The 26754-nt window shown below is 43.9% G+C and overlaps 1 protein-coding gene across 1 annotated transcript in view; it reads left to right on the top strand.

Moving 5' to 3' along the window:
- Nucleotides 1-26754, top strand: part of NXN (nucleoredoxin) — a 592564-nt gene that overhangs the window by 498036 nt on the left and 67774 nt on the right. Inside the window, exon 6 of the mRNA XM_078679884.1 lies at nt 14973-15152. Coding sequence (XP_078536010.1) covers nt 14973-15152 — 180 coding nt within the window. The remainder of the gene's footprint in view (nt 1-14972; nt 15153-26754) is intronic.

The raw sequence follows: 26754 nt of genomic DNA, 5'->3' as shown, positions 1-26754 counted from the left end.
CGTGAGAGGATGGTGGCTTGGATAATGAGTTGGCGGGTTTTAGCGTTAAAAAAGCCAAGTATATGGCTGAGGCTTCTCAGTAAGCCAATGCAGGTGCCCGCAACCTTTTTGGTGTGAGACCGAAAGTTGAGTGAGGCATCCATCCAAACGCCTAGATTTTTTACTAGGGTTTTGGGGGGAGGGATGGTGCCTAGGGAGGACGGCCACCAGTGCTCATTCCAGAGGCTGGTGTCTTTGCCAAGGAATAGCACCTCTGTCTTTCCGCCGTTAAGTTGCAGACAATTCATTGTCATCCATTGGGCGACCGCAGAGAGTCCGTTTTTAAAGTTAGAGGATGAGCTGGAAGGGCCTTTTGAGAGAGCGATGGCTAGCTGTGTGTCGTCGGCGTACGACACTAATGTCAAGCCCCATTCTTTGGCCACTGCCGCCAAAGGCTGGACGTAGAAATTAAAAAGGGATGGGCTCAACGCAGAGCCCTGCGGAACTCCCTGAGCAATGGGGTGGGGTTTGGACAGGAAGGGGGGGGGTGGAGACTCGAAAGGACCTGTTGTCGAGGAAAGATCTGAACCAATCCAAGGCCTGCTCAGCCACTCCAAAGGTCTCCAAACGATTAAGAAGGATGTTATGAGACACCGTATCAAAGGCTGCGCTGAGATCCAAAAGGATCAGCGCAGCACTTTGACCGGCATCTAAGATCGTTCGGAGATGCTCTGTGGTGGCTAAGAGGGCAGACTCAGTGCTATGGCCTGGTCTAAACCCATTTTGTGATGGGTCTAGAATGTTGTTCTCGACCATATGCTGGGATAGAGCACTGTTGACATGCGCTTCAGCGAGTTTGGACAGCCATGGAAGCAGGGAGATTGGACGAAAATTCTCCGGTTTGGATGGATCTAGGGTGGGTTTCTTGATGATAGGCGAAACCCACGCTTGCTTCCAGGCAGATGGTACACACGCTGAAGTGAAGGAGAGGCTCAGGATGGTGGTAAGTGTCGGTAGAAAGAAGTTAAGTGATTCTAGGAATTGAGCCGGGCGCATAGGGTCCGCAGGGGAACCAGATTTGACTTTTTTACAAAGTCTGATGAGGATTTCATCAGAGATCTCCAGGATGTGAGTCAAGGTCGAGTAGTTGGGGGAAGGGGAAGGATTGCTGGTAGGGCTGGGGGAGTGCTGAGGGAAGGAAGTGTAAATTTTCTGTACTTTATCAACAAAGAACCTGGCAAGGTCTTCGCATTGTTGCTCGGAGGAAATACTCGGGAGGGGAGCTTTGCTGCTCTGAAGTTCTTGTACGAGCTTGAAGATTTCTTTGGCAGGGGTGGGACTAGATTCGATCTTGTCGGAGTAGAAAGTCTGGCACTGATGTCCCTCAAATACTGTTCAGCATACAAATGAGTCTGCTCAACAATCGCAGCCAAAAATACATCATTCATAAACAACTGAAAAAAAACGTATAGGCAAATAAAATTCACAATTCACTCCACACCCTGCAACCCCAATGAAGGTAGGCAACACCATGTTTGGATCAACCCAGAGTCTAGCACTTCCAATGGGAAGCCTTACAGCCCCAGGCTGCAATCCAGATGCCTCTTGCTGCACCATTGACACTTCACTGCCCTCCTCTAAAACAGGCACTTAATCTACACTGAGAGTAGCTTCATCCACACTGAAAGTAGCTTCATCATCAGATGATTTCTCGTGGACAGAAAACTCACTGCCAGAATCTTGCTCTTCCTCCTCTGCCTCAGATGATTGTCAGTCTCATAATGATGGTAAGAGGAAGATTAAAAAAGCATACCAACCACCTCTGAGCAGTAATCCTGCAGCTAGCCATAATCCTTACTAATAAAGGAATCACGACAAACAAGTCAACAACAACAAATACCTTGTAAAATAAGTAATAATCGAAATGTGTTTTTTACCACAAAGACCTATATACTCCAAACCGATACCACTCACTTGCCAGAAACAGCTAGACTCGCAACCACCTACTCTGCACAGACACAGCAAGGACCAACAATATCCCACTAGAAACAAAAATTACACGAGACTGAATACACATCGTTCACAAATCCAAAAATATTTTCACACTGAAAACATAAACTTAAAATGCTGCTATTATGAAACTACTTACAAAAACGTCATTCATGCATGACAATAATACTCATTTGGAGTAAACACTACAAAAATGTTTTTCTTATCAAACACCTACAACTACGCATACTAGATCAACCACTGCAGAAATCTCCAACAGGAATCAAAGGTTTTAAGAGCCCCAAGGTACCCCAATATAGGCATAGGTAGCTGCACAACCTTTTACTTACATTTGTCCTACCTTGCTCTGCATAATGGCTCTGTTGCTGATTTTTAACCTAGTTAAGTGCTGAATAAATGTTGTGTGGTTTTCTCCGAAAACTAGCCTAATTTATTATGCGTGAGGATTCTTGGTAATCCTGCTGTGAAACTATCTTCTGCATAATAACTCTGTACAAATTTAACCGCTATCGTCATCCTTGGACGACAATACCATGGCACATCTAGGTAGAACCCCTGAGGGTACCTTTGGGTATATAAGTACCGCATCTTTGCTGGGCAAACCAGAGGAGAAGCTTCCATGCTGACACAAGACGCTGAAGTCCCTGCACGCAGACACTCCAGCTTGCAGTGGTCTGACATCCCTCGTGGGGTGTCCAACTCGAAACCAAGACAGGGTCCTTCAGGTAATGGGTTGGCTCTTTCCTAGAAGGGAATCTTGGCTATACACCTACATACATGCTAGGTACACTTAGGTACATTTAGTTAGGGTTTGCATTGTAGGAGTACTCATGATTACTACCATGTATCTATATGCCCAGATCTCTTGACTGGTGGTGAATGTTATGATTTGTTCTGCATTCTGCCCATCATTTGTGTGTCTTTTGCTTTCTTGCACTAAGTGCGCCGGGTCTGGAGAAGCGTGGCTCAGTGGTTAGAGGCGGCAGACCCGGAAGCTGAGATCGGCCGCGGACCAGGGTTCGATTCCCCGCCTCTGCGGGTCTCGGGCTCAAAATTCCACGGACTCGACAATTCTCGCTCTGGTGCCTACTCGACTCACGGGGTCACACTCTGCGACTCTGGGCAATAGCTTGCTTAATCTCCACTACGGCCCCTCGCGGCGGGATGCCTGGCTTTCACCTTGTGGATACCCTGCCGGGGTATCTCACAGGGGAATACCAGGACGGGTTCCCTAAGCAAGCGCCTTGAGACCCCTGGGTGATTCGTGCGCTATATAAATCGAAATACATTTACATTTACATTATGCCCAGACGTGGGTCTCGGCTCACTGTGCCACTGGATTCAAGCTAGCCTGGCTGATGCGGGGTGAAACCCCGAAACCGGACCTAGGATGCTTGTTTCCGGTCCAGGGAGGACCTGGCTTGGCTGGACTGTTCCCATGAGGCACAGGGTCAAGATTAGTTTGCATATGGCTGGGTCTAAACTGGGGTGGCATGGTGAGCAAAAGACAAAAGGATTGAACCCAGATCTCTTGACTGGGTGTGAATTTTATGATTTGTTCTGCATTCTGTCCATCATGTGTGTGTCTTTTGATGTATCTATATGCCTCCGTATATTCACTGTTTTAGCATCATGGTAGAATTCTACCTTTTATTTACTGTGTTATTGCTTACAATCGTAAATGCCTGTTTCTGTCTAATGATTGTTGCAGCACACATATTTTATACTAAAATGACGCTGGTACAATAAATGCTTATTGAAAACGTCCCCTCCATGTTTTCTATATTTCTCTCTGAGTAGAAGTGAGGATGAGTGAGCAAAAAGTACTGTACTATTTCCACGATCCCTGAGGGGTCAGGTTTGTCATGTTCGAAAGTTGCCAGAAACTATTTTCTCCTTTGATAAGGTTGTAGGGCTTATAGTAGCACTGTGAGTTAGCTGGTCTACAGACTAAAGTATATTGGGGATGTCTGGAATCAGTCTGGACACCAGTCCCTTAGTTTATGTTGTCTAAACGTGCAGATCCTATATAGATTTGTAGGAACTACACGACATAGCGCCACCAACGTTGGTTAGGTTCTTATTTAATGGTCAAATCTGAGTAGTTCAGTTGTGCATTCTCAGAGACCCTATTCATATATACCAAGAGACGTTTGGAGTGGGAAGGGGAAAATCAAACGCAGCTGAGTAGGTATACCCTATATATTAGCTGTAGGTTTATTCAAGCTTGAACGATTATTTCCCTGCATTGTGCATAAACCTTATCTCTATTTCCTTGAACTTTATTTTGCAATGTCAGGCGCTTTATAAAAGCTATAAATAAATAAATAAATAAATGTCTGTCCAGGACGGCAATGCAAATGCAGGGGGAGGACAGCAAGAAGGTGATGAAATTGATTTTAAAAAATCCCTTGTGTCTCGTGGGCGTTCCTGTTGCACGATCGCGCCCCATGCGCAATCATGAAGTAGGAAAGCTCCTATGAGACATTGGAGGAAAGGAAAACGCTTTCCTTTTCCCTAATGCCTTTGTTTTAAAAAAAAAAACCTCCGTCCCCAAGGAGAAACGTACCTTTCTCCTAGGCGCGCTCAAAGCAAATGCCATCCAGCGCGTCCAACTTCATTTAATGACGTCAGCACATGGTGCGCTCTGACATCATTAGATGACGTGGAGTTGAGGGGCAAGGGGGAGCGGAAAGGTCTTACGCTGCCTTCCCTCGTGGGGGCAACCTAAAGGGCGGCCCACGGGCGAGCGCCAGTGCTTTACCCGTGGGTGGGTGCTAGGAAGGCTGGGAGCGGTCCAACGGACACCCCCACTGTGATATCGGACAGCTCCTGGCCGTTCCACTCATGTAAAGGGTAAAATCATGGTTTGGAGTCTTTGGTAGAAATTCTTTTTAGTTGTAATGGGGCAATCTAATCAAGAATGTTTGACATGCAATTGTTGTAATGGGCTGTGAGGTTATGGACATCAGACATGTCACCCAGAGGAGTCAAGGTATTATTGCTGAGGGATAACATTTTGTTTAGTTTTGTGTTTCATACATTCTTTTTCCAGTGTCTGGGTTTCTTTTGTTAAGTCGGTTCAATACATGTTTATCATTTGAATATTTTAAATCATGCAATATGTAAGAGCAACAACAATCCATATAAAAAAGTTCACATTTAGGATAAAAATACATTATTCATTATTTGGATTGAAAATTCCACATTTTAAAAGGTAGCAAATCGTCATAACACTGATAAAATTCCACTTATTAACTGTAATTTTTTATTTGACCAATATCTGGATTGTGCAGTTTTGCTATTAGACATATCCCATTTATACTCCTTAATTTTAGTTCACAGCAGTATTGCTGATGTCAAATCATCAGAGTCCAATTTCTTTTTTTATCGTTAATATACATTTTACTAAAGCGAAGCTCAAAACTATGTCAGTTTATTTAAGACATCTTATACATGCTTGTCTACAAAACCGTATTCTGCGAGTGTTAAAATACCTCCTAAGTATCATTCTTTTTTCTTCCTTCAAGTATGGGTATATACAAAGCAAATGGATAATATTTTCTTCTCCTTTTTTGCATAATCGACAAGCCATCCGTTCTGTTGTGTGCAGTCATGGCATTGCGTGAGATGATCCTGGGCAAAGGCCAGTTCATGCTTTAAAAAAAATATTTTTTAGATTTATTGACCAAGGAGTTTATAGATAGGATTGAGGATTGTGGCTTGCCCGTTTTGTACTCATTCATGAGTATCCATTCATGCGATCTTTTTCCGAGGAATTCTTTGGCTTTATGCATTGATAGTTGTGTTATTTTATTAAGTCTTTTTAAAATATACTGTCCCAAATAGCATGTGCTGAGGCAGCTTGTAAATACTTGCAACATTGAGATTTCTTATTTGTTTGTTTCTTGCCATAAAAGGTGGCTTGTGTTGTCTATTTTTATTCTTTTCCACAATTTTATGAATTGGCCTTTTCTATCAATGAGCTGGTGAGAAAGCCCAAATTTGGGAAAGCGATGCATTGTGTGGGAGCTGAAAATGTAACTTGAAGGTTTTGGTCAAGGGAATATTTATGGTTATAGAGACCTTTCCTCGCATTGTTTCACTACCATATGCTATACTTGGCAATAATTTAGCTTTTATCACTTTTAAAAGTGGGAGATGGCTAGATGCCCCTAGAGGCATCTGCAAGGATTGAAAAGCAGTCAGTAAGATATGACTTCTACTTTGCAGATCAATCTTGTGTGGTTGGAATGATCCATCTGAAAGAAACAGGTTAGTGTTAGATTCCTTACCTTAGAATATCCCCAGGTGTCAGACTGGATCCGGAAAGTTTTGCATAGCAGTACCCCTGCGCGTCGGTAGGCGTCGTCTGCAGCTCCGCGCCCATCGTCGTTGGCGCCGGGATGATGTCGTCGGAGTACTTAGACGCCGCCCTCGCGCGCTGACGTCGGGTCTTCTGTTTTCTGCGCCAGCAAGCGCAGATCCGGAAAAAGCAGTACTCCTTAGTCACTTTTTGACTAACTTTTTCGATCTTTTTGATCCTGTTTTCTAGTCGTAAGACTATCGGTGCCAGTAGGGATGCCCGGGTTCAAGCCCCGTGCCGATTGCAACCGACTGATGTCGGTTACCGACCCCCATCGCCGGTGCCTGTATTGCCTTGGGGCCGACCATGATGACAAGTCGTGCCCCAACTGCCGTGCCTTGACGTCAAAGGCTAGGCGGGAGCGGTCCTGTAAGCTCCTCGAGCTCCGACAGTCGGCCCAGCGTCGTTCCCGGTCCAGGTCGAGGAGGAGGTCGAAGGACCAGTCGCGGGGCCACAGTCATCGAAGCTCAGTGAGTCAACACCATTCGTCGGGCTCCAAGTCCTCAGGTAAGAGGCATAAGAAGTCGAAGAAATGACACCGCTCTTCCGACTCCGCCGCTGCCAGCTCCATACCCGCCGGTCCCTGGGCTGAACGCGACGCCGGAGGAGATCGATGCCTTCCTCATGGCCATGGGGTCGCTCTCTCCTCCGTCTCTCCTCCGTCGGGTCCAGCTGTAGCGCCTTCGGGCCCCGCGGCCCCGACTGGGAGCCCAAGCAGGCCGGGTGCTTCGGCCCAGGCGCCGTCGGGTGCTTCGGTCCTGGCGCTGTCGACGACTTCGGTCCTAATTCCGCAGGGCCCCACCGGATCCGGTTCTGGATCCGGGTCGCCGCTGGTCGACCTCACGACCCCTCCGCCGGCGCCGACTCCAAGGGTGTCGCCCCCGACGCGTCCCTGGACGACGTTGTCCCCGATTTCCCCCCCCCCCTCGATCCGGCATTCGACACCGAGAGAAGAGCAATTCTTCTATGATCCGGCCCCATCCTTCGTACACTACCAGGAGATGGAGGACGAGGGCGGTTGGGAGGGGTCTGAGGACCCTCTGGGCTGGGCAGGTGAGCTAGGGGAGGCCAGTGGTTTGGACACTTCACCCGACACTGGATTTGTCTCCCCATCTACCGTGGCTACGGAGGAGGGCGCTGCCTACAGTGTGGTGTTGGCGAGGGCAGCCAAGGCCTGAGCTCCCCGTCGCAGCCATGAGGACTAACCTCCTCACTGAGGTCCTCAAACCGCAGGCAAGCTCTTCAGACCCTCTACTGCCGTGCACATCACACTTTATTAAAACTGGCAATTTGCCTTACAAAACTACAACCTCCCCAAATTTAACGATAAACTACCAAACTCCAGCCAAACTTGGCCAACTTCAAAAACAACTCCGCCAGCACCTGTTCCAAGCGACAACAATACAGAAAATGACCCCTTATGCACCTGTTCCAATCAAAGCCCCTATCCAAAACCTACCAAAAACAGCCTCCCCCAAAAACCCTATCTACAGCGCTCCCAGCTACCAAGTCACCAGAACCTAAAATGGTGGCTGAGCTATTCCCAGGCAGCCCAAAGCAACAAAATGGCTGCACTCTGCTCGCCCCCCTCCCAAATCTGCCCGGGGGCAGACCTCGCGGTGCTCGGCTGCCCACCAAACCCCCTTACATAGACCATTGGGCTACAATTTTATCCAATTTGGTAGGAGTGGAAATCATTACCGGGGACCTTCGGTCAACACTCAATGACCGTCCCGGGGTACCGACGGATAGAGCGGGCCCCCTTCCCTGAGTAGTGACCAGGTTGAGGTGAGGGTGACACCCAATTGATATGGGTCCCCGGTAATGATTTCCACTCCTACCGAATTGGATAATGTTGGTGGAGTATATGTTATGTTCTATGTGACTTTTTCACTGTACATATATTGTTTTCACAATTTTATGTAGCAGCAGCAGTATTTGTTTGCTTGGTCCTGAGGAATGCCCTGATACTAGTAGATCTTACGAGGGAAGAAACATGTCGACCTATCACCGTGTTTGACTGCTTGAGAAACACAAGTGTCTACACACTGCTTTTTAAGTATGACAAGGGCACTCTGAGAATAAAATTAGTATAGAGTTCCATTAGTCTTTTTTAAGACACCTTTCTTCATTATTATTATTTTGCGCTGCACTTTTTGGTCTTTATAACCCTCTTCACGTAACATTTAGATATGTCTGTGGCTTTGAGAGTGTTATATGCGGAGTCATCAGCCATCCTTTAGGCTATCCCAGTTAATTGTCTAGACTGGGTTGCCGCACAAGAGAAGGCCGGATCCAAATGATAAGTCACTCTCTGTGAATGATGGATTCTGGCAAGAGAGGTATTCTTCTCTGACCTAGGAGGCTGTTGTCTTCGCGTTACACTTGGTTTGTCTTTCACCTATCTCACTTTTTGATCTGTGTCCTAGACCCGAGGTGTTTAGTGATTGACTTGTCAAGGAGTGACTCCCCTGCTTTGCAAGGACCAACGAAGCCTCTTGCTGGTCTGCATTTCCGAAGCTCCTGCCGGACTCTGATGTATTTGCAACACAGGAAGATTTCCAGACTTCTCAGAGACCGACCCAGTCCCCAGCAAAGCTGAGACCCACAGCCCTCACGAGTGACGTGGAACCGGAACCCCTGGACACTGTGCACATTTGCTAGTGCATTAACTTCTCGACGTCTCTTGAAGTTGTATTTCAGGTTACTTGTACCCCATGCCCCGAGCACCTTTTGCACCAAAGATTGTGCGCCGCTTCTTGCATTTTAGCTCCTTCGCGATCCCTGATCCGTCGACTGGTGAGTCCCCACGAATGCAACTCTGATTTTCCTTGGGCTTCCCTTGTTGTTCCAGACATGCCCTGACTCCCCACCTCGTGGTGAGTCCCTCGGACCTTGGTTGTCCACACCGAAGCATTTCTTTGATTCCTGCGTGGGTTGCTGTTGCTAAGGCTTGTTGGGTCCAATCCCGGCACCAATACCGCAGCACTCTACATCCTTCGTGGGACAGCTTGATTCCAGAAACTGGTCGTTGTCGACGCCTTCTGATCCTCGTGGCTGAAGAGTCAAGCTTCACCTCTTTCACCTGAAATCACCCGACATCGGTGGGCATTCGACTATCGTGCCCCTGGTCACTGGCAAGTGACCCAGACTCTGTCCCCCCTGCTTTCAGGTTCTTCTCATCTTCGATCTAGGCTTGAATCACACCGCACACTTTCCACTTGGACCGCAGAAGCACTTTGAAGCAGATCGCCATTGAAAACTACGACGATTCCTGACGCCAAAAGATACCTATGCACCCGGCTTCTCTGGGTGAGGTAACTCTAGTACTCCGGTGCCCCCGTGGGTGTTGGCCCTAGAACCCCTTAAGTCTAAAGGGGTTTGCTCAAAGTCCTCTCCTAAGTGTCCTTTATCTTTAAATTTCCAACTGCGACTTTCCCCATAGAAGCTAATGGTGATTCGCAACTGTGTTCTCACACTGCACGCGTCCTCCATGGGTCCCCTGTGTCACTACCTTGGGTGGTTCCTTGTGGCACCAGCGATTCTACAGGCTCTAGGCCTTGTGTCTAGTCAAATTGTGGTTCTTATACCACTTTCTTAATATATGGTTTGGTACGCCCCTAGGGCTCAACGTATATTGTGCTAATTTACTGTGTGATATAAGTTTACCCTATGTACTTTTGCCTCTAGCCTTATAAAGAGACTAGTAGTATGTGTTTAGAATAAATGCATATATTTTATAAATATACCTGGTGTGGTTCTCCTTTCATTTAGTCATTCACGAGATTGTAGACTGGTAAAACTAGCTGCTTTACATTCCTTCAAGACTTAGCATGAAGGCTGCTCTCCATAGCTGCTACTAGGATAGTTTTCACAAAAGGTTGTCTTTAACCTACCATCAATAAGGGTCGTTTGGACTGCTGCAAGGTGCCCACTAGAATAGTGGACAGCATATGCCATGCCAAGTTCTTACAGTGCGTACCGGCCTCTCCCCCTCCCCGTACACCTGGGCACAAGCGTACTGTTTTTTCAAAACAGACGGCATGACTGCCATGTACTACCTATGGAAAACAAAAAAGGGGGCATGGTCTACCCAGCTCTCGGTACTGGCACAGAGCATTTGGCATTGGGTGATCCACCACAAGGTACATCTACAAGCGGAATACCTTTTAAGAGCAGACAAAAAATTTGCAGACCTACTGAGTCGGCGGCAACAAGTTCACGAGTGGTAACTCTACCCCCAAGTCCTGCTCCCAATATTTCTAGTGTTGGGGGTTCCCTAACATAGATCGGTTCGCAACTGCCGAAAATGCCAAATACCCAAGCTCTGCCTCCAAGTTGCTGCACCCACAGTCAATGTGAAATGCACTATGGATTAACTGGTCAGAGATATTTGGCTACGCTACCTCGCCTCTCCCACTTCTTTCTTACGTAGTCCAGAGGCTACAGCAAACATCACTCACCCTCATCCTGGTGGTACCTACGTGGGCCAGACATCTCTAGTTCACAATTGTTATAGAGTTTTCTGTAGTCCCTCAGGAGAAGCTACCCTACTAGCTGTATCTTCTCACTCTACATCATGACACAGTCCGACACCCTGACCCCAAGTAGCTGAACTTAGCCATATTTTAGGACCTCAGGAGCTAAATCCCTATCTGAACCTGCTTGCTAAGTGTATGTTCATCCTCAGAGGCTCACTGTCCCACTACTCACCCCTGCTTGGTGGCAAAGAGGAATAGGTTTGTCCCTAATGAGTGTCATCCCCCTTTAGGTTGCCCGAACCTAGTCCTGGAATGTCAATGTAGTCCTCACTCTTCTCATGAGCCCCGTATTAAGTGCCCTCTCCAGTTCCTCTCATGGAAAGTTGCATTTCTAGTCACATTCACTTCTTTCAGGCATGTGAGTGAGATCCGAGCTCACATCCTGGAAGAGCCTTTTTTGAAAGTCCACACCGACAGATTAGTACATAGAACTAACCCAAAGTTTCTGCCCATGGTAGTCTCCCATTTCCACCTGCCAGTTGAGCTTCCAGTATTCTTCCCACAACCAGACTCACTAGCGGAAACAGCCCTTCACACATTAGATGTGAAAATGGCCCTCATGTACTACATCTTCAAGACCAATACAACAGTTATCTATCACCCACACTTACCAGACAAAGGCAGTGCCATTTCAAAAGCAGGGATAGCTCGCTGGCGCGTCAAGTGCATTCAGACCTGCTTCGCCAAGGCCAAATGACAGCCCCCTGCTCCCCCTAGGCCACATTCTACATGCAAGAAAGTGGTTTCCTTGGCTTTTTTGGGTAAGATCCCAATAGCTGACATTTGCAAGGCAGCTATCTGGTCCACTCCACACATGTTTACCAAATACTACTCTGTGGACGTCTTGGTACTTCAACAAGCTCAAGTGGGCCGGCTGTACTACGTACACTTTTTCAATCCTCTGCAGCATCCTCTGGCTAACCACCACGTATAGACAACTGTTTTACAGTCCATGCAAGCTATGTTTATTTACAGCTACACCTGCCATGAACAGAAAATGTTACTTTCCCTGTTAGCATCTGTTCATGTCCTGTAGTGCTGTTAATTCACATGAGCCAACCCACCTCCCCGGAAGTCTTTGGTTGTTGCAGATGCGTTACTTTATGTCACTTTCCTTTTCTTTTCATCATTCACCTGCACAGGGAAGCGCTGTCACTTATGTGTTCCATCTCCATCTTCACCCGCTAGGCAGGAAAACAATCTAACCATGTATCCCGATGCCCGTGCTCTTTACCAGCCATAGGAGGAGTCACTATACCTCGTGACTCAACAAAAGTCATCGAAAAGGCCATCAACAAACAACTAACCAGCTTCCTCGAAGAGAACAACATCCTGGACCCATCCCAGTCCTGGTTCCGCAGCAACCCCAGCACCGAAACTGCCCTCATCGCCGCCACCGACGACATCAGGATCATGCTCGACAATGAAGAAACCGCGGCCCTCATCCTACTGAATCTGTCAGCCGCTTTCGGCACAGTCTGCCACCGCACACTAAGAGCATGCCTACATGACGCCGGAATCCAAGAGAAGGCCCTGGACTGGACCACCTCCTTCCTTTCCGGGAGAACCCAGAGCGTCCACCTCCCCCCTTACGCTCCAAAGCCACCGAGATCATCTGCGGCGTACCCCAAGGCTCATCTCTCAGCCCAACGCTGTTCAACATCTACAAGGCACCACTTGCCCAGTCGCCCGACAGTACGACCTTAACATCATCTCCTACGCCGACGACACCCAGCTGATCCTCTCGCTCACCAAGGACCCCCACACCACCAAAACCAACCTCCAAAAAAGGAATGAAGGCTGTCGCCGACTGGATGAGGGACAGCCGACTGAAGCTGAACTCGGACAAGGCAGAGGTCCTCATCTTCGGCTCCACCCCCTCGGCCTGGGATGATTCCTGGTGGCCAATGGCACTAGGGGCAGCCCCTACACCCACAAACCACGCACGAAACATAGGGGTCATCCTCGACCCCACACTCTCCATGACAAAGCAGGTCAACGCCATCTCCTCCTCCTGCTTCAATACCCTCCGCATGCTTCGCAGGATCTTCAAGTGGATCCCCACTGAAATTAGAAGGACGGTCAGCCAAGCCCTCGTCCGCAGTAGACTGGACTACGGCAATGCACTCTACGCAGGAGCCCCGGCCAAACTCCTGACATGACTCCCAACGCATCCAGAACGCCTCCGCGCGCCTGATCCTCGACATCCCCCGCCGCAGCCACATCACACCCCCCCTGAAAGACCTGCACTGGCTCCCCATTAACAAGAGGACAACCTTCAAGCTCCTCACCCACGCACACAAGGCACTCCACAACGCCGGACCAGCGCACCTCAACAGACGACTCGGCCTCTGCACCCCCGCCCGCCAGCTCCGCCCCGCGACCACGCCCTCGCCATCGTCCCCCGCATCTGAAGAGTGACCACCGACGGCAGATCATTCTCCCACCTAGCCGCCAAGACGTGGAACACCTTCCCCATTCCCCTACGACAAACCGAAGACCTTCCAATCTTAAGGAGACTCCTCAAGACCTGGCTCTTCGAACAGTAGCAGCTGTTTCTGCTCCAGGCATTGGTGAAAGCAGTGTACTGTGAAAAATTCTGGATCACAAACCATGTTACCAAAGCTGTGTAACTTTGTTTTCAAGAGGTCCCTCAACTCCAGGAGGAACTAATTGCCTATTTTGACATTGCAAAATTCGTTTGACAGAACTCCTACTGCTCTATCAGAAAAATGTTGATGCTTCTTCCACCAAAGATCATTTGGTCCATTTATGAACGCAATGGCTTAGTTTCTAAAAGGTTGGCATAAGCACATTTCTGCATCTCTGAAGAAAACATTACTATTATTTGTGCAGTTAGAAAGAAGTATTGATTCTAATCCGGTCTGAAAGGGGAAGCGATGCATTGAAATCCAAGACTGTTCTGCCCTGTGGTTGATGCATCAGAAAAGTTAGCGCGCAGGTGCAATGCGTGGAAATCTGGGCACGGTGAATGTCGATGCGGCTGCACCAAACAGGCGCTGTGTCGATTTCTTCAGCCGTACAGCATGACCTGCGTCGGATTCAGTGCTGTGGTCTCGGACCCTGGAGACACGGTGTGCTGAACTAGGGTTGCAGCAGTTTCTTCGGCCACAGTCAGGCGCTGCGACCATTTCTTGTGGTGCACAGTGGTGTTGAGTGTAAATTTCCCCCGCACAGCGGTGCAGAGTCCTGTACAGTGCTGCACTCTAGTCTCTGATCGCTCTAAAGGTGGTACCCGCCCGTTTACCTTTGCTGCTGCCTCTGTAAACAGGGCCGCAAATCATCTGCTCGTGCCTCTCCCAACCAAGGAGCAGATGGCAATAGCATCTACAGCTCAGAAGAGGCCCCTGTACACCTTCAAGGCTACTATTTACTTTAGTTTGGACCAGAGAAGAATGATGCATATCCATCTAGGTCTCCATCTACTCCTCCCCTTATTGTAAGTAATATTCATCATTTCATTGTACGCTTATGCAATTCTTCATTGAAACTGTTCTCTTTCCTGCCAAAGCGTACTACTGTATATTTTTTAGTATGTCAGTTTGGTTACACTGAGACAACAAGGTGAAATAGTTATGACTGCTGATTTTTCGTAACATTAAGTTAATCTTTATTTGTGAAGGAAAAGTTGATCCTAGAATTGATAGTGTTTATCGGATCTGGGGAAGGTGAGCAGAAATGTAATGTTTAGGTGTAGTCTCTGGATGGACGATCCTTAGGCTGCTCTTTTGTCAGTGGACCGAACGAGAGACACTGCTTTTAGGGTCTGTTGCAGTGAAACTTCACTCTACTTTCACAAGAGTTAGTGACACACATACATTTCAAGTGGTCACTAAAAGTCATCGAATTTTCGTTGAGTACTATTTAAAAAGTGCAAGATGGACCGAATAGATGTGAAAAGTATGCAAACCTAGGGCGTCTGTTAACCGTGAATTGTATGTCTAAATTACTTTTAAAGTGGTTTCCACCTTCAGATGAAGAGCACAACTGTATGTATGAATGTACAAGAGCATAGGAAATCACCTGTCCACGTATTGTGTCTCTTTTTGATACAGGCATACCAACGCTCATAGTACTTGACCCTAAGGGAGATATTGTCACACGACAGGGACGAGTTGAAGTTTTAAATGATGTTGACTGCAAAGAGTTTCCATGGCATCCAAAGCCTATCCTGGAACTAACAGACTCCAATGCTGTGCAGCTGAATGAAGGACCTTGCCTGGTTCTTTTTGTGGGTAAGATATAGCTGTTTTAATTTACTGCTAATTTGTATTATGTTGCAAAATACAAATATTCACTTTATTGTGAGGTTTGTAATATGCTGCTGTTAACCTTAATGACTTCTGCTTTCCCTGCGCAAAGTACCCCAGGTTTTAGCTGGAAGAACTTGTACAGGAAATGGAACTCCCCATTCTGAGTTCCGCAGACAGAAAGAGCAGAACATATGAAGTCTCTAGGGGTGGGTGAAGAATTCCGCTCAGCCGGCGGAGTTCGCAGAGTTTCTCCTACTACCCGTTCCACACAGAGCTCAAAGTTCCACAAAACTCAGCAAAGTAATGCGGAGTGGAGTTTTTTCTCTCGAACAGCTCGCCACATTAAGTTGGCGAGCGCTTGTGAGAAAAAATCACATGCTAGACCTCCTCCCGGCGAGATTTCTCAATGTGGGTGGTCGTGGCAAGTCACGACTGCTCACATTATGTTGCGTCCGCTCGCATTGAGAAATCTGCTGCTCTCATTGAAGATGAGAAAAAACAAGGGGGGTTTCGTCCAAGACCAGACGCCAGGTTTGGACGTGTGAATATAATGAAGAAAAAAAGGGACATCCTGGCTATCAATTTATAACTCGCTATGTTAATTGGGCGGACAAAAGCTAAGACTTATAAGTTCTTGCTCTTTGAGTGTGTTGATCACATTTCTTTATTATGTTCGACACATTTTATAGAACATTTTTAATTTATTAAATACATTTCAAGTACACAACAACTGCGATACATATATAATGCATTTCATCAAGTAAATTAATGAGACATGAAAATTATGCAAACATGAAAAATATACAAACATTGTGCAAAAATTACACAAGCAGAATATTTGTGCAAATATTTCAACGCAATTCCAGTATTGATGATGCTGCAGTTCAAGTAGAACATCTATTCGAGCTGCAGAACGAAGCAGCGTCTTCTTGCGCTGCACGTTGTGCTGGTCGCGCTGATTTTACAGTGCTGGGAAATTCCTGGTTCTAAAAATCAGTGAGAGTATTGCTACTTGCCAAACTCCGCTAGGCTGAGTTTTTGCGTCACTTCGTGGAGCAGAACTCCACGAATTCCGCAAGGCTTAGAAGTCTCTTGCCTGTATTGCAGAAAGCGTAGACGTGAAAGCCCTATTCTTATCCCTATCCAACCCCTCAACCCCCTAGGCTCCGAAGTGGGGAAATGGTCATTTTTAACTATGCTTAGTTGTATCTCTTGTTGAAGTTAGATATTTAATTGGTGATTGAGAGATTAAAGAAACTGCTGAAAATGTGGCTTTTCTAGTTCTCTGTGCCTCCTGCCGTTCCAGCACTGGTAAGCCCCGTTTGAGCAGCAATGTACTTGACAAGATTAGCATAACATATACCGACTAATCCTTTCTTTCTGCATCATCCCGGCTGTTTCTTGTTTTCTAATAAGTTGAACTACCCTTATATCATTCTAACCAAATTCTAAGTTCATTGTGTGCAACTAAAATAAATGGGCCGCCCTATTGTGCGGGCTAGAACTGGATATTTTGTTATGTTAATTAATTCTGTGCTAATTCTTTTTAAGATTTTCATATTCATGCATTTTGAAATCGGTGATTCGAACCTTTAATTTTGATGACCCTACTATTTAAGTTCTGTTAAACTTTCTAATAATAACTGCGAATTTATCAATTTTTCTGTTGCAGGATTTCAGTGTGAAGTTATTGTTGAGTCTTCACTTTTTAAATACCGACTGCTAAGGCTGAAAATATTATTCTACCTACATTCTAATATCTGTCCTCGATCGGAGATGTTTCTTGACCAAGTGAATGCTGGAGTTTGTTTTGAGGATGTTTTAGCAGTGCAGCGATGTTACCCATTGACTGCTCTACCAAAGCTAAACACTGAAGTGCAAAGAATAGCATTCTACAGAGGCTCATCTGCCAACATTGGCAGGCTAAATTTCCTTTTCATAAATTAAACTGCTTAGAATAATACGCGGGAGGCAGTCCCCCAGAGGCATGATGAAGGATTTGTGGTGGATTAAAAAAACACATAACGCAACACTAGGATTAAAGAATGCTCAGGTTTTAGCAATATAAAAAGTTTTAAACATCAATAAATTGCTGTGAAATTATGTGAAGTGCCCCTACCACTGTATGTGACAATGTGACAACAGGAGGAGCATGGCCATGTTGTTCCCATCTTTGCAGTCCTGCCAGCCTCTACTGAGGGGTGTGGAATTTAATAAAATATCTACTTGTCCGTTGGACACAATGCTTCATAAATCTACTTGTCCTGTAAAAGAAATCCATTTGTCCTTTTGCTGCCATGTAGGGCAGTGACAAATTATGGCAGCAATGATAATAACCTCTCTGATTATGCAGGAGATCATACGTTAGTAGAATACTAGCAATTCACTTATTTCGCCAGCTGTCTTCCGGTCTGCATACAGGGCTAGTGGTAGTGGTAAGCAATAGATCCAGGGTTGGAATGCCCTTTTGAGTCTGTGCAAAACTACAAATTTGCATGTTTTAGGGTTTTTCTCAGAAAGGTTTGAAATGTACTCCTGACAAGGGTAGAAGTAAAACATCTTCCAGGGTTGGGGAAATAAGTGGTTGGAGCGAAAGTGAACTTGTAAATGCTCAACAGATTTTCACATGAGCAAATCTACACATGCATATTTGGTCATGCTAAAATGCAGTTCACAAATATTTTCTATGAACGATTTCCTGGCTTCCTTCTGTGAATTCATAAAAACAGTAAATCTGCATTGATTCAAGGACATATACTATGGGTGCACTTTTTCGACTTTCTGTAAGAATTGTGCCCCTAATTACGTCTGGCATTAACCAAGACCTATTGCTTTTCTTAAAATTCTATCTATCTAGCTTTATGCTGTCCTCACTGTGAGTGACATTCTGCTCTTTCACAAGGAGCATATCAGCAGACAAAGTAGTTTTGCTCAGTGCCAAGGACTACTATGACAGTTTGTGCTTTTGAGGCCAAAAATATTTTTGCTTTTTCCCAATGCTTGTTATAGTGGTGAGGGCCCGGCAGGTCCCTCAACAAAACTTGTGTATGAAAACCATCTCAAAACAAGACACACATTGACGAAACCAGAAGACTGACCACCAATATCTGACCTATTGGTTCTTCCAATGCTGTTTATTTTCATATATTCCTTAATCTTTTTGAAACTGGTTTACTGATTTTCCATTATGAATATTTGGGAAATACGAGCATGCATCAACAAGTTTTACTAAATGATGCTTCAGGAAATGGTACATATCATTTCTTAGTAGTTTAGAAAAACGTTTTTTTCCTCGTATTGTTTTGTGAATATTTTGAAAGCAAAGATTTCTCAATCTTGCTTTCAACCTTCTGCAAATATTTGCTCCTGATCAAATGACCTTAATTGCAGACAATTCCCTTCTCTGATCCATAATGTGGTACTGTAAACTGGCAACCAAATAGTTTACTGCAGGGGGTTGGTCTATAGGAATTCCACACCCCTGCTCTACCTCTTGCAATGCCATCTGCCACACCTGCTAGAGCCCAGTCTAAAGCCATTGGAGATGAGTGAAGACAAGAGAACTAAAATGCCACGCAGTAGAATGGCAATACTGCTACACGAGTTTACAAGTATTATTCTATTCTAAACACACGATCAAAACACTATGCCAGAGGGACATTTTTTTCTCAGTCATTTATCAATTTTGCATTTTATTTGCACATTTTTGATTTGGTATTTTTAAACACATTTATAGATTTTCCAAAAAAACATATTATACAACACATCACGAGAATATCAAAAACAACAATTTCTTTTTTTTCATACCACATTCATACTCATTCAACCAGGGGGGAATTTTTTCAAGGCACACTCAACACTTTCATCAAAATCACAATCTGAAAAAATGAGATACTGTATTTATACAATTTATATACACTTTTTTTAAGAAACCATAGGGTATCAGTAGAGATATAAATCGTTATTGTCACATTATTAATCTATTCTCTTATGGTTTCGGTGTGACAACGTCACAGAAGCAGGTCTACGCGTTTCGAACTCTTTTAGTGTAGAGTTCTCGTCAGGACCATAGACTGTAATGGAAAACAGAGAAACCTCTGTTAAAGTATATCATTTTATGTCAAAGAAAGCTACTTTTGGCTCTACACCCAGACCTCTGTCTCTTACCTCTCTAAATGTCAAACGGGATGTGTTCCTAAGTTAGCCAACGTCCGCGAAGCGGGACCACCTGTATAATAAATATATCCGGTTTTATACATGCTGCCAATTATCAGTCATTCAGCGTTACACACATTTTCTTACATACTTACTTAGAGATGACAGATGTTCATTTCTTTCTGTGAACAATAAACAGTGATAAGTGTAAGGATGTTGGTCTCTTGTTTGTAGTTTTTTATGCATTGTGATGGAGCGAGTAGAACAATCTTACCAGCTTAATCAGCCCTTATTTTTTGGAGGCTTTACGAGGGTCAGTCGGCGAATTTGTTCGCAGGGTTCACAGCACACCTAGAGGGCAAGAATACATTTTTCACTCATTGTGCGGTTAACGAGGCGTGTGCCCTGGGTTCAAACTCATCTTGATTCCTTCACCTACCGATTAGTTGTGGCGTGTTCTCTCTGAATGCCGGCGTCAATCTCGAGTGAGCGCTTAGCGAGACGCTGTGTTGTTTGTGTGTAGGTCACGTGACTTTTTCGGAATTACGGGCGCCATCTTGGCCTGGTCATGCTCGTTCTTCGAGCAGTGGGCTTGTGTGTACATTACTTGGATTGAGTGGTATGGATGGTATCCTATATTCAGTATATTTAATGGGTGGATCGTCGGACTTCACGCTCTGGGTTTAGAGCATTTTTCCTTTTTGTGTGATATATTATTGGGTACTTAGTCTATTTGTGGCGGCCATCTTTGATGTGGGATCCTTGCCAATAGCAACACTCCGGATGTATGAATGGGGCTATAGTTTGAACATCTCCGAAAGTTCATTTAACCCGTTAATTGCCGTGTTGAATCTTACAATCATCATTGCTTCTTGTTTAGATAATTTTTTATCAAGGTCTCCTCCTCTCTGGTCTTGTTCAATTTTTGTTATTACAGTCCATCGTAGGTCATTGTCTCCATGGTTCTTTTGTTGCCAATGATTTACCAGTGGGGCATTGGGTACCTTTCGTTTTATCCTTGACTTGTGCTGTTGAATTCTTACACGGATCTCTTGATTGGTTTTGCCGATATACAGAGAATTACAAGGACATCTGATCCCATAGATCACATATCGGGTTTTACAATTTGTGAACGTGTTATGTTTCCAAGTTGTTTAATTATGTTTGAAAATTGAACCCTCATCAGTGGAATCACAACAATTGCATCCTCCACATTTGTGGTGTCCTATCACTGGAGGTAATCCAATCATACTTCTTAAATTTGGTTGTTGTTTTGTTGGTAATGCTGCTCTGACTAGTTTATTTGCCAGGCTGGATTCTTTTTTGAATGCAAATAAGGGTGGATTTTTTAATTCATCACTTAGATGTTTAACCAAATGCCAGTTACTATTTACCACCTTTTTCAACTTGTTCGAATTTGGACAGAATGTGGTGACCAATACTGTTCGATCCAGTTTCTTTTTTTCTTTTTTCTCCAGAAGATGTTCTCGCGGAGTCCACCATGCTCGTTTTTTTGAACGGCGTAGAAGTTTTTTCAAACTTCTACGCCGTTCAAAAAAACGAGCATGGTGGACTCCGCGAGAACGTCTTCTGGAGAAAAAAGAAAAAAAGAAACTATCTAAACAAGAAGCAATGATGATTGTAAGATTCAACACGGCAATTAACGGGTTAAATGAACTTTCGGAGATGTTCAAACTATAGCCCCATTCATACATCCGGAGCGTTGCTATTGGCAAGGATCCCACATCAAAGATGGCCGCCACAAATAGACTAAGTAACCAATAATATATCACACAAAAAGGAAAAATGCTCTAAACCCAGAGCGTGAAGTCCGACGATCCACCCATTAAATATACTGAATATAGGATACCATCCATACCACTCAATCCAAGTAATGTACACACAAGCCCACTGCTCGAAGAACGAGCATGACCAGGCCAAGATGGCGCCCGTAATTCCGAAAAAGTCACGTGACCTACACACATAAACAACACAGCGTCTCGCTAAGCGCTCACTCGAGATTGACGCCGGCATTCAGAGAGAACACGCCACAACTAATCGGTACGTGAAGGAATCAAGATGAGTTTGAACCCAGGGCACACGCCTCGTTAACCGCACAATGAGTGAAAAATATATTCTTGCCCTCTAGGTGTGCTGTGAACCCTGCGAACAAATTCGCCGACTGACCCTCGTAAAGCGTCCAAAAAATAAGGGCTGATTAAGCTGGTAAGATTGTTCTACTCGCTTCATCACAATGCATAAAAAACTACAAACAAGAGACCAACATCCTTACACTTATCACTGTTTATTGTTCACAGAAAGAAATGAACATCTGTCATCTCTAAGTAAGTATGTAAGAAAATGTGTGTAACGCTGAATGACTGATAATTGGCAGCATGTATAAAACCGGATATATTTATTATACAGGTGGTCCCGCTTCGCGGACGTTGGCTAACTTAGGAACACATCCCGTTTGACATTTAGAGAGGTAAGAGACAGAGGTCTGGGTGTAGAGCCAAAAGTAGCTTTCTTTGACATAAAATGATATACTTTAACAGAGGTTTCTCTGTTTTCCATTACAGTCTATGGTCCTGACGAGAACTCTACACTAAAAGAGTTCGAAACGCGTAGACCTGCTTCTGTGACGTTGTCACACCGAAACCATAAGAGAATAGATTAATAATGTGACAATAACGATTTATATCTCTACTGATACCCTATGGTTTCTTCAAAAAAGTGTATATAAATTGTATAAATACACTATCTCATTTTTTCAGATTGTGATTTTGATGAAAGTGTTGAGTGTGCCTTGAAAAAATTCCCCCCTGGTTGAATGAGTATGAATGTGGTATGAAAAAAAAGAAATTGTTGTTTTTGATATTCTCGTGATGTGTTGTATATGTTTTTTTTGAAAATCTATAAATGTGTTTAAAAATACCAAATCAAAAATGTGCAAATAAAATGCAAAATTGATAAATGACTGAGAAAAAAATGTCCCTCTGGCATAGTGTTTTGATTGTGTGTTTAGAATAGAATGATACTTGTAAACTCGTGTAGCAGTATTGGCTTTTTTTGTTCGATATACTAAAAGGCAGGGTTTGGCCTTACTGCTTGGGAGCCCATACCCAGTGGTGATTTATAATACGCAGTAGAATGAGCAGTGCTATTGGCCAAAGAGGGGTTATTGGAACGTAAGTTTCTTGCTGGGCGAGTTTATCTTGATTTTTTGCTTTATCTGCTTTTATTGATTTTTATATACATTAACATACTTTTCCAACACATACAGCCAAATTAATCATTCTGTTACATTTTGTTTGATTGCATATTCAGTTCTGTAGTTTTTATTATTATGTTTTCGGCTCTCAAGCGAGGGCCACATATAACAATCATATAATTAAACACCAAAATATACAATATACAATGGTAAACACAAAGAAATCATTCAAGGAAATACCACATGAGCACAGACCGGAGAATTCACAAATTACCACTACAGATTTCATTAATAAATGTCTAAAAAAACTCTTTAAAAAATTAAAAATTTTGAAGCAAAACATTTCATTGGGTGGACAATAAAGAGCATGAAAAAAAGTATTTACATTAAGAATTCCTAATTTTAAGCAAATAGATCTTAACCATTTAGAACGAAATGGGCGTAGTATAGGACAGATAAACAGAACATGATTTCGGTCTTGGACTGCCTTATTACAAAAATTACATATGGGGGATGTTCCATACCACTTTGCTAGTAGAGAGTTTAAAGGGAGTAAATCGTGTCGCAAGAGGTACCATAGCCTTCGTACTCGATGAGGGATATTCCAGGTGACATACTGCTGGGCCTGCTTTATTGAATACGAATTTAGGAGTAATTCACCACCCTTCTTTCCATGTAAGGCAGTCATATCCAATTTAAAGCAGAGTTCCCAAGATGCATGTTTCAGCTGGGACTTTAGTTGAGAAGTAGAAAGTAAAAACAAAGTATTTTCCTCCAACTCTAACAATTTTACAGCTGTTCTAAAGTTTTTTACTAGTAATGAGAACTCATTTAAATTTCCCAGCAGTTCCTTTTTTATATATGCCCGTAAGGAACCCGGATCACCTCTGGCCAAACAGGTCACCCATCTTACTAGGGCAGTCAACCCCTGTACCCAACAGCTCCGGAGGCCGAATTCCAGCCTACATGCAGACACGGAACAAGCTGTATTAAGGGAAGAAAGTCTTCTCAAAACCTTTCCCTCCATTAACTGCAGAAAACCCCAATGTCTTTATTCCACCAATTCTAATCCATAAAGCAGAGTTGCAGGGATTTTTGCATTATACACTTCCATAAAACGAGCAAAGTGTCTTTTCCCTGTAGCAGAGTACAGCGAACATAACCCCATACCATGTGACAATGCTTTACGCGAATTATGTTCAATATGAGGTCTTTCACTTAAGTTTGCCGAGATTATTTTACCTAGAAAGGGGTAAGTCTTGACTACCTCTAATCTCTGACCACCTATAGCCCATCCAAACTTTACAGATCTACATTTTTTCCTTCCAGTGATACACATAATTTTGCTTTTGGAGACATTAATCTTCATGAAGTGTCCCTCTGCAAATAAGTGTAAAGCTTGTAGGCGATTAGATAAGCCCTTAGGAGTTAAATCTAAAATGAGGATATCATCCGCATACATTAAGACAGAAATGGATGAACCTCCAACCACCGGAGCTAAGCCAACACCTGCAGCAATAGAAGCAGGAAGGTCCGCAGTATATAGAGAAAACAACATGGGGGCCAGTAGACACCCCTGTTTTAACCCGTTTAAAGATGGGATGGACTGAGAAAGACCCCTTTCTCCACCTTGCAACACCTTACACCAGGTATTCGAGTGAAGGGATTTTACAAGTTCCAGAAGCTGGGGCGGCATACCCATTGCAGCAAGCTTTCTCCACAGCGTTGGACGATCCACCTTGTCGAACGCTGTGGAGAAGTCTATAAATGCCGCGAATACCCCACCTCCCCGGATTCGTACATATTTGTCCGTAATCACTTGAAGAGCAGTCAAATTATCAAGTGTACCATGTTTTTTACGGAACCCAGTCTGTTCCAAAGGTAAAATGTTATTTGCCTCCACCCAATCTTCAAATAATAATAGAAGGCATTTAGCGAAAACTTTTCCAACCGCATCCAGTAGAGCGATCAAACGATAATTCATGGGCTTGTCCCGCTCGCCCTTCTTAAATAAGGGTATTAATATACTTCCCTTCCAAGAAATAGGGACGTCTCTTAATAAAAAACATGCTTTAAACAGAGGGAAAAGGATCCTGCTCCAAGAAGTAACATCCTGTTTCAATACTGAAATGGGCAACTCATCTGGTCCCAATGCTCCGGAAGAGCGCATACTCTTAATCGCCAAAGCAATGGAATTCTCAGATGGAGGCTCCATAACAGACCTACAGTCCCATAAAAGATCACTATCCTCACTCCCTATGCCATTTGATGCATACATGTTCAATATAAATAAACGCCACACATCCTCAGGAATAGAAACAGGAATAGGGGAAGTTCTTACACCACATCCCTTGCCAATTATGGACCAAAATTCTCTAGATTTACCATAGATAGAAGCCTCCCTTAAGCTAATCCAGAGGGAGTCTTCTTTTTCTTTCTTTAATTTTGCTCTCACTCTGGTCCTCCTTCTTTTTAATAGGGATAACTTATTTTTAGTTTCCATGGATCTTGAAAGAAATTGTTGCCTCACTAATTTATTTATTTATTTATTTAAAGGCAACAATAAACCAGGGACAAAAGTCACTTTCCTGGGGTATCTAGGCTTCTTTGCGATTGCAGTAAGCTTTTTCATAAAGTTTTCAAAGTAGAAAAATTCCATACCCTGCCATTCTTTTAATTCAAGTAAGGTTTCTGCAAGGATAGTTTGTAAACCCTTCATAGTCGTTGGGTTCCAGAAACATCTACCTGACTTACAAAGCAAAGAGACTCCTCCAGTACTTAAAGACCATGTATCCGTGACCTGAGGTTGTAATAAAAGAGTTATACTGATCACGTTATGATCGCTCATAGGAGTTTGAGAGACCATTAAGTCCTGAATAAGAAAAAAAGAAACATAGTCCATAACTACATAATCGAGGATAGATTCACCCTTAGGGGACCTGTGAGTAAATTTAGCGGGATTATCTGATGCCATCCTACCATTTACGATCAACCCCTCTGAATGACTAAGTTCTTGCAGCAATAGTTTGCCTCTTTTGCTAGTTTTTATTTTACTTGGAAGAGTAGATTGCGGTATATTATAAGCCTCTTCTTTAAACTTATTTCTAAAAAATTTACGCTTGAGTGGGACACTTTACTATTCAAATCGCCCACAAGTAAAATATAGGGGGGCTGGTCACATTCTAATAGCTGTTTAACATATGAGAACATTTGCTTCAGTACAATATTAAAACCATCTTCTGGCGGAATGTATGCATTGATGATTACTAGAGAACCCAGGCTGCCTACACTGGTTAAATTATTAATAGTTATAGCTTGAAAAAGGTTGCTTTTATCAACATAATGAGAGAATTGCCATTGCAGTGCATTAGACAGGAGGCAGGCAATCCCCCCTTTTGCATGACCTTTTTCAGCCGGCGCGGCTGCTGCCTCTAGCACAAAATAATCCTTTCCACCATATAGACCATTTTTACACCAAGTTTCTTGGATGCATATCACATCCGCATTTAGTGAAAATAAAAAGTCAAGTTTCTCCGGTCTATTAAACAACCCTGCTGCATTCCAGGATAAAACTTTTAATTGACTGCTAAAGATGTTGAAACAGTCTTGGATTATCCGAGTTATTATTAGACAAAACTCCTGGAAGCCAATTCCACCGATGATTTTCTTCTATTACAGGAGCAGTCATGTTCAGAGGAGTAGGTAGAATCTGGGAAACCATACGTTTACCTCTCAAGACCCTGATTTGTAAGTCTTTAATAGATTTAGACATATTCTCCTGCCTAACACCCGGCTTTGTGGCCCCTTCTCTAGGGAGGATATCCTTTCCGGTATGTAGGAAGGGTAGCACGTCAATCCCTCTACATTGAAATAATTCTGCCTGTTGTAACACAAGATTAACTATTATTTTAGAATAAAATTTCGCCCGTACACATCGACCATTTTTATACCCTACTAAGGAAACCAAATCAATGTCATTCGACTGAATTAGTTTTAAACAATCAATATCCTTAAAACAGTTGAGCAACCATGACCTGTTTAGGTATAAATCAGAATCGAATAATGGCAAGAAGTCCAAAGTCAAGGTATCTACATATGAGTTAGACATTTTAAATTGTAGAGAAGAAGAGTTTATGGCAGCATCAACCGGTAGTTGAAAGATAGGCGCTGATGGGTTAAGTACCCCTGATACAGTAGGCATAGTTCTCCTCACTT

The sequence above is a fragment of the Lissotriton helveticus genome, chromosome 3_1, assembly GCF_964261635.1.
Source record: "Lissotriton helveticus chromosome 3_1, aLisHel1.1, whole genome shotgun sequence".
Classification (NCBI taxonomy): domain Eukaryota; kingdom Metazoa; phylum Chordata; class Amphibia; order Caudata; family Salamandridae; genus Lissotriton; species Lissotriton helveticus.
This window is presented reverse-complemented; position numbering and strand designations above follow the sequence as displayed.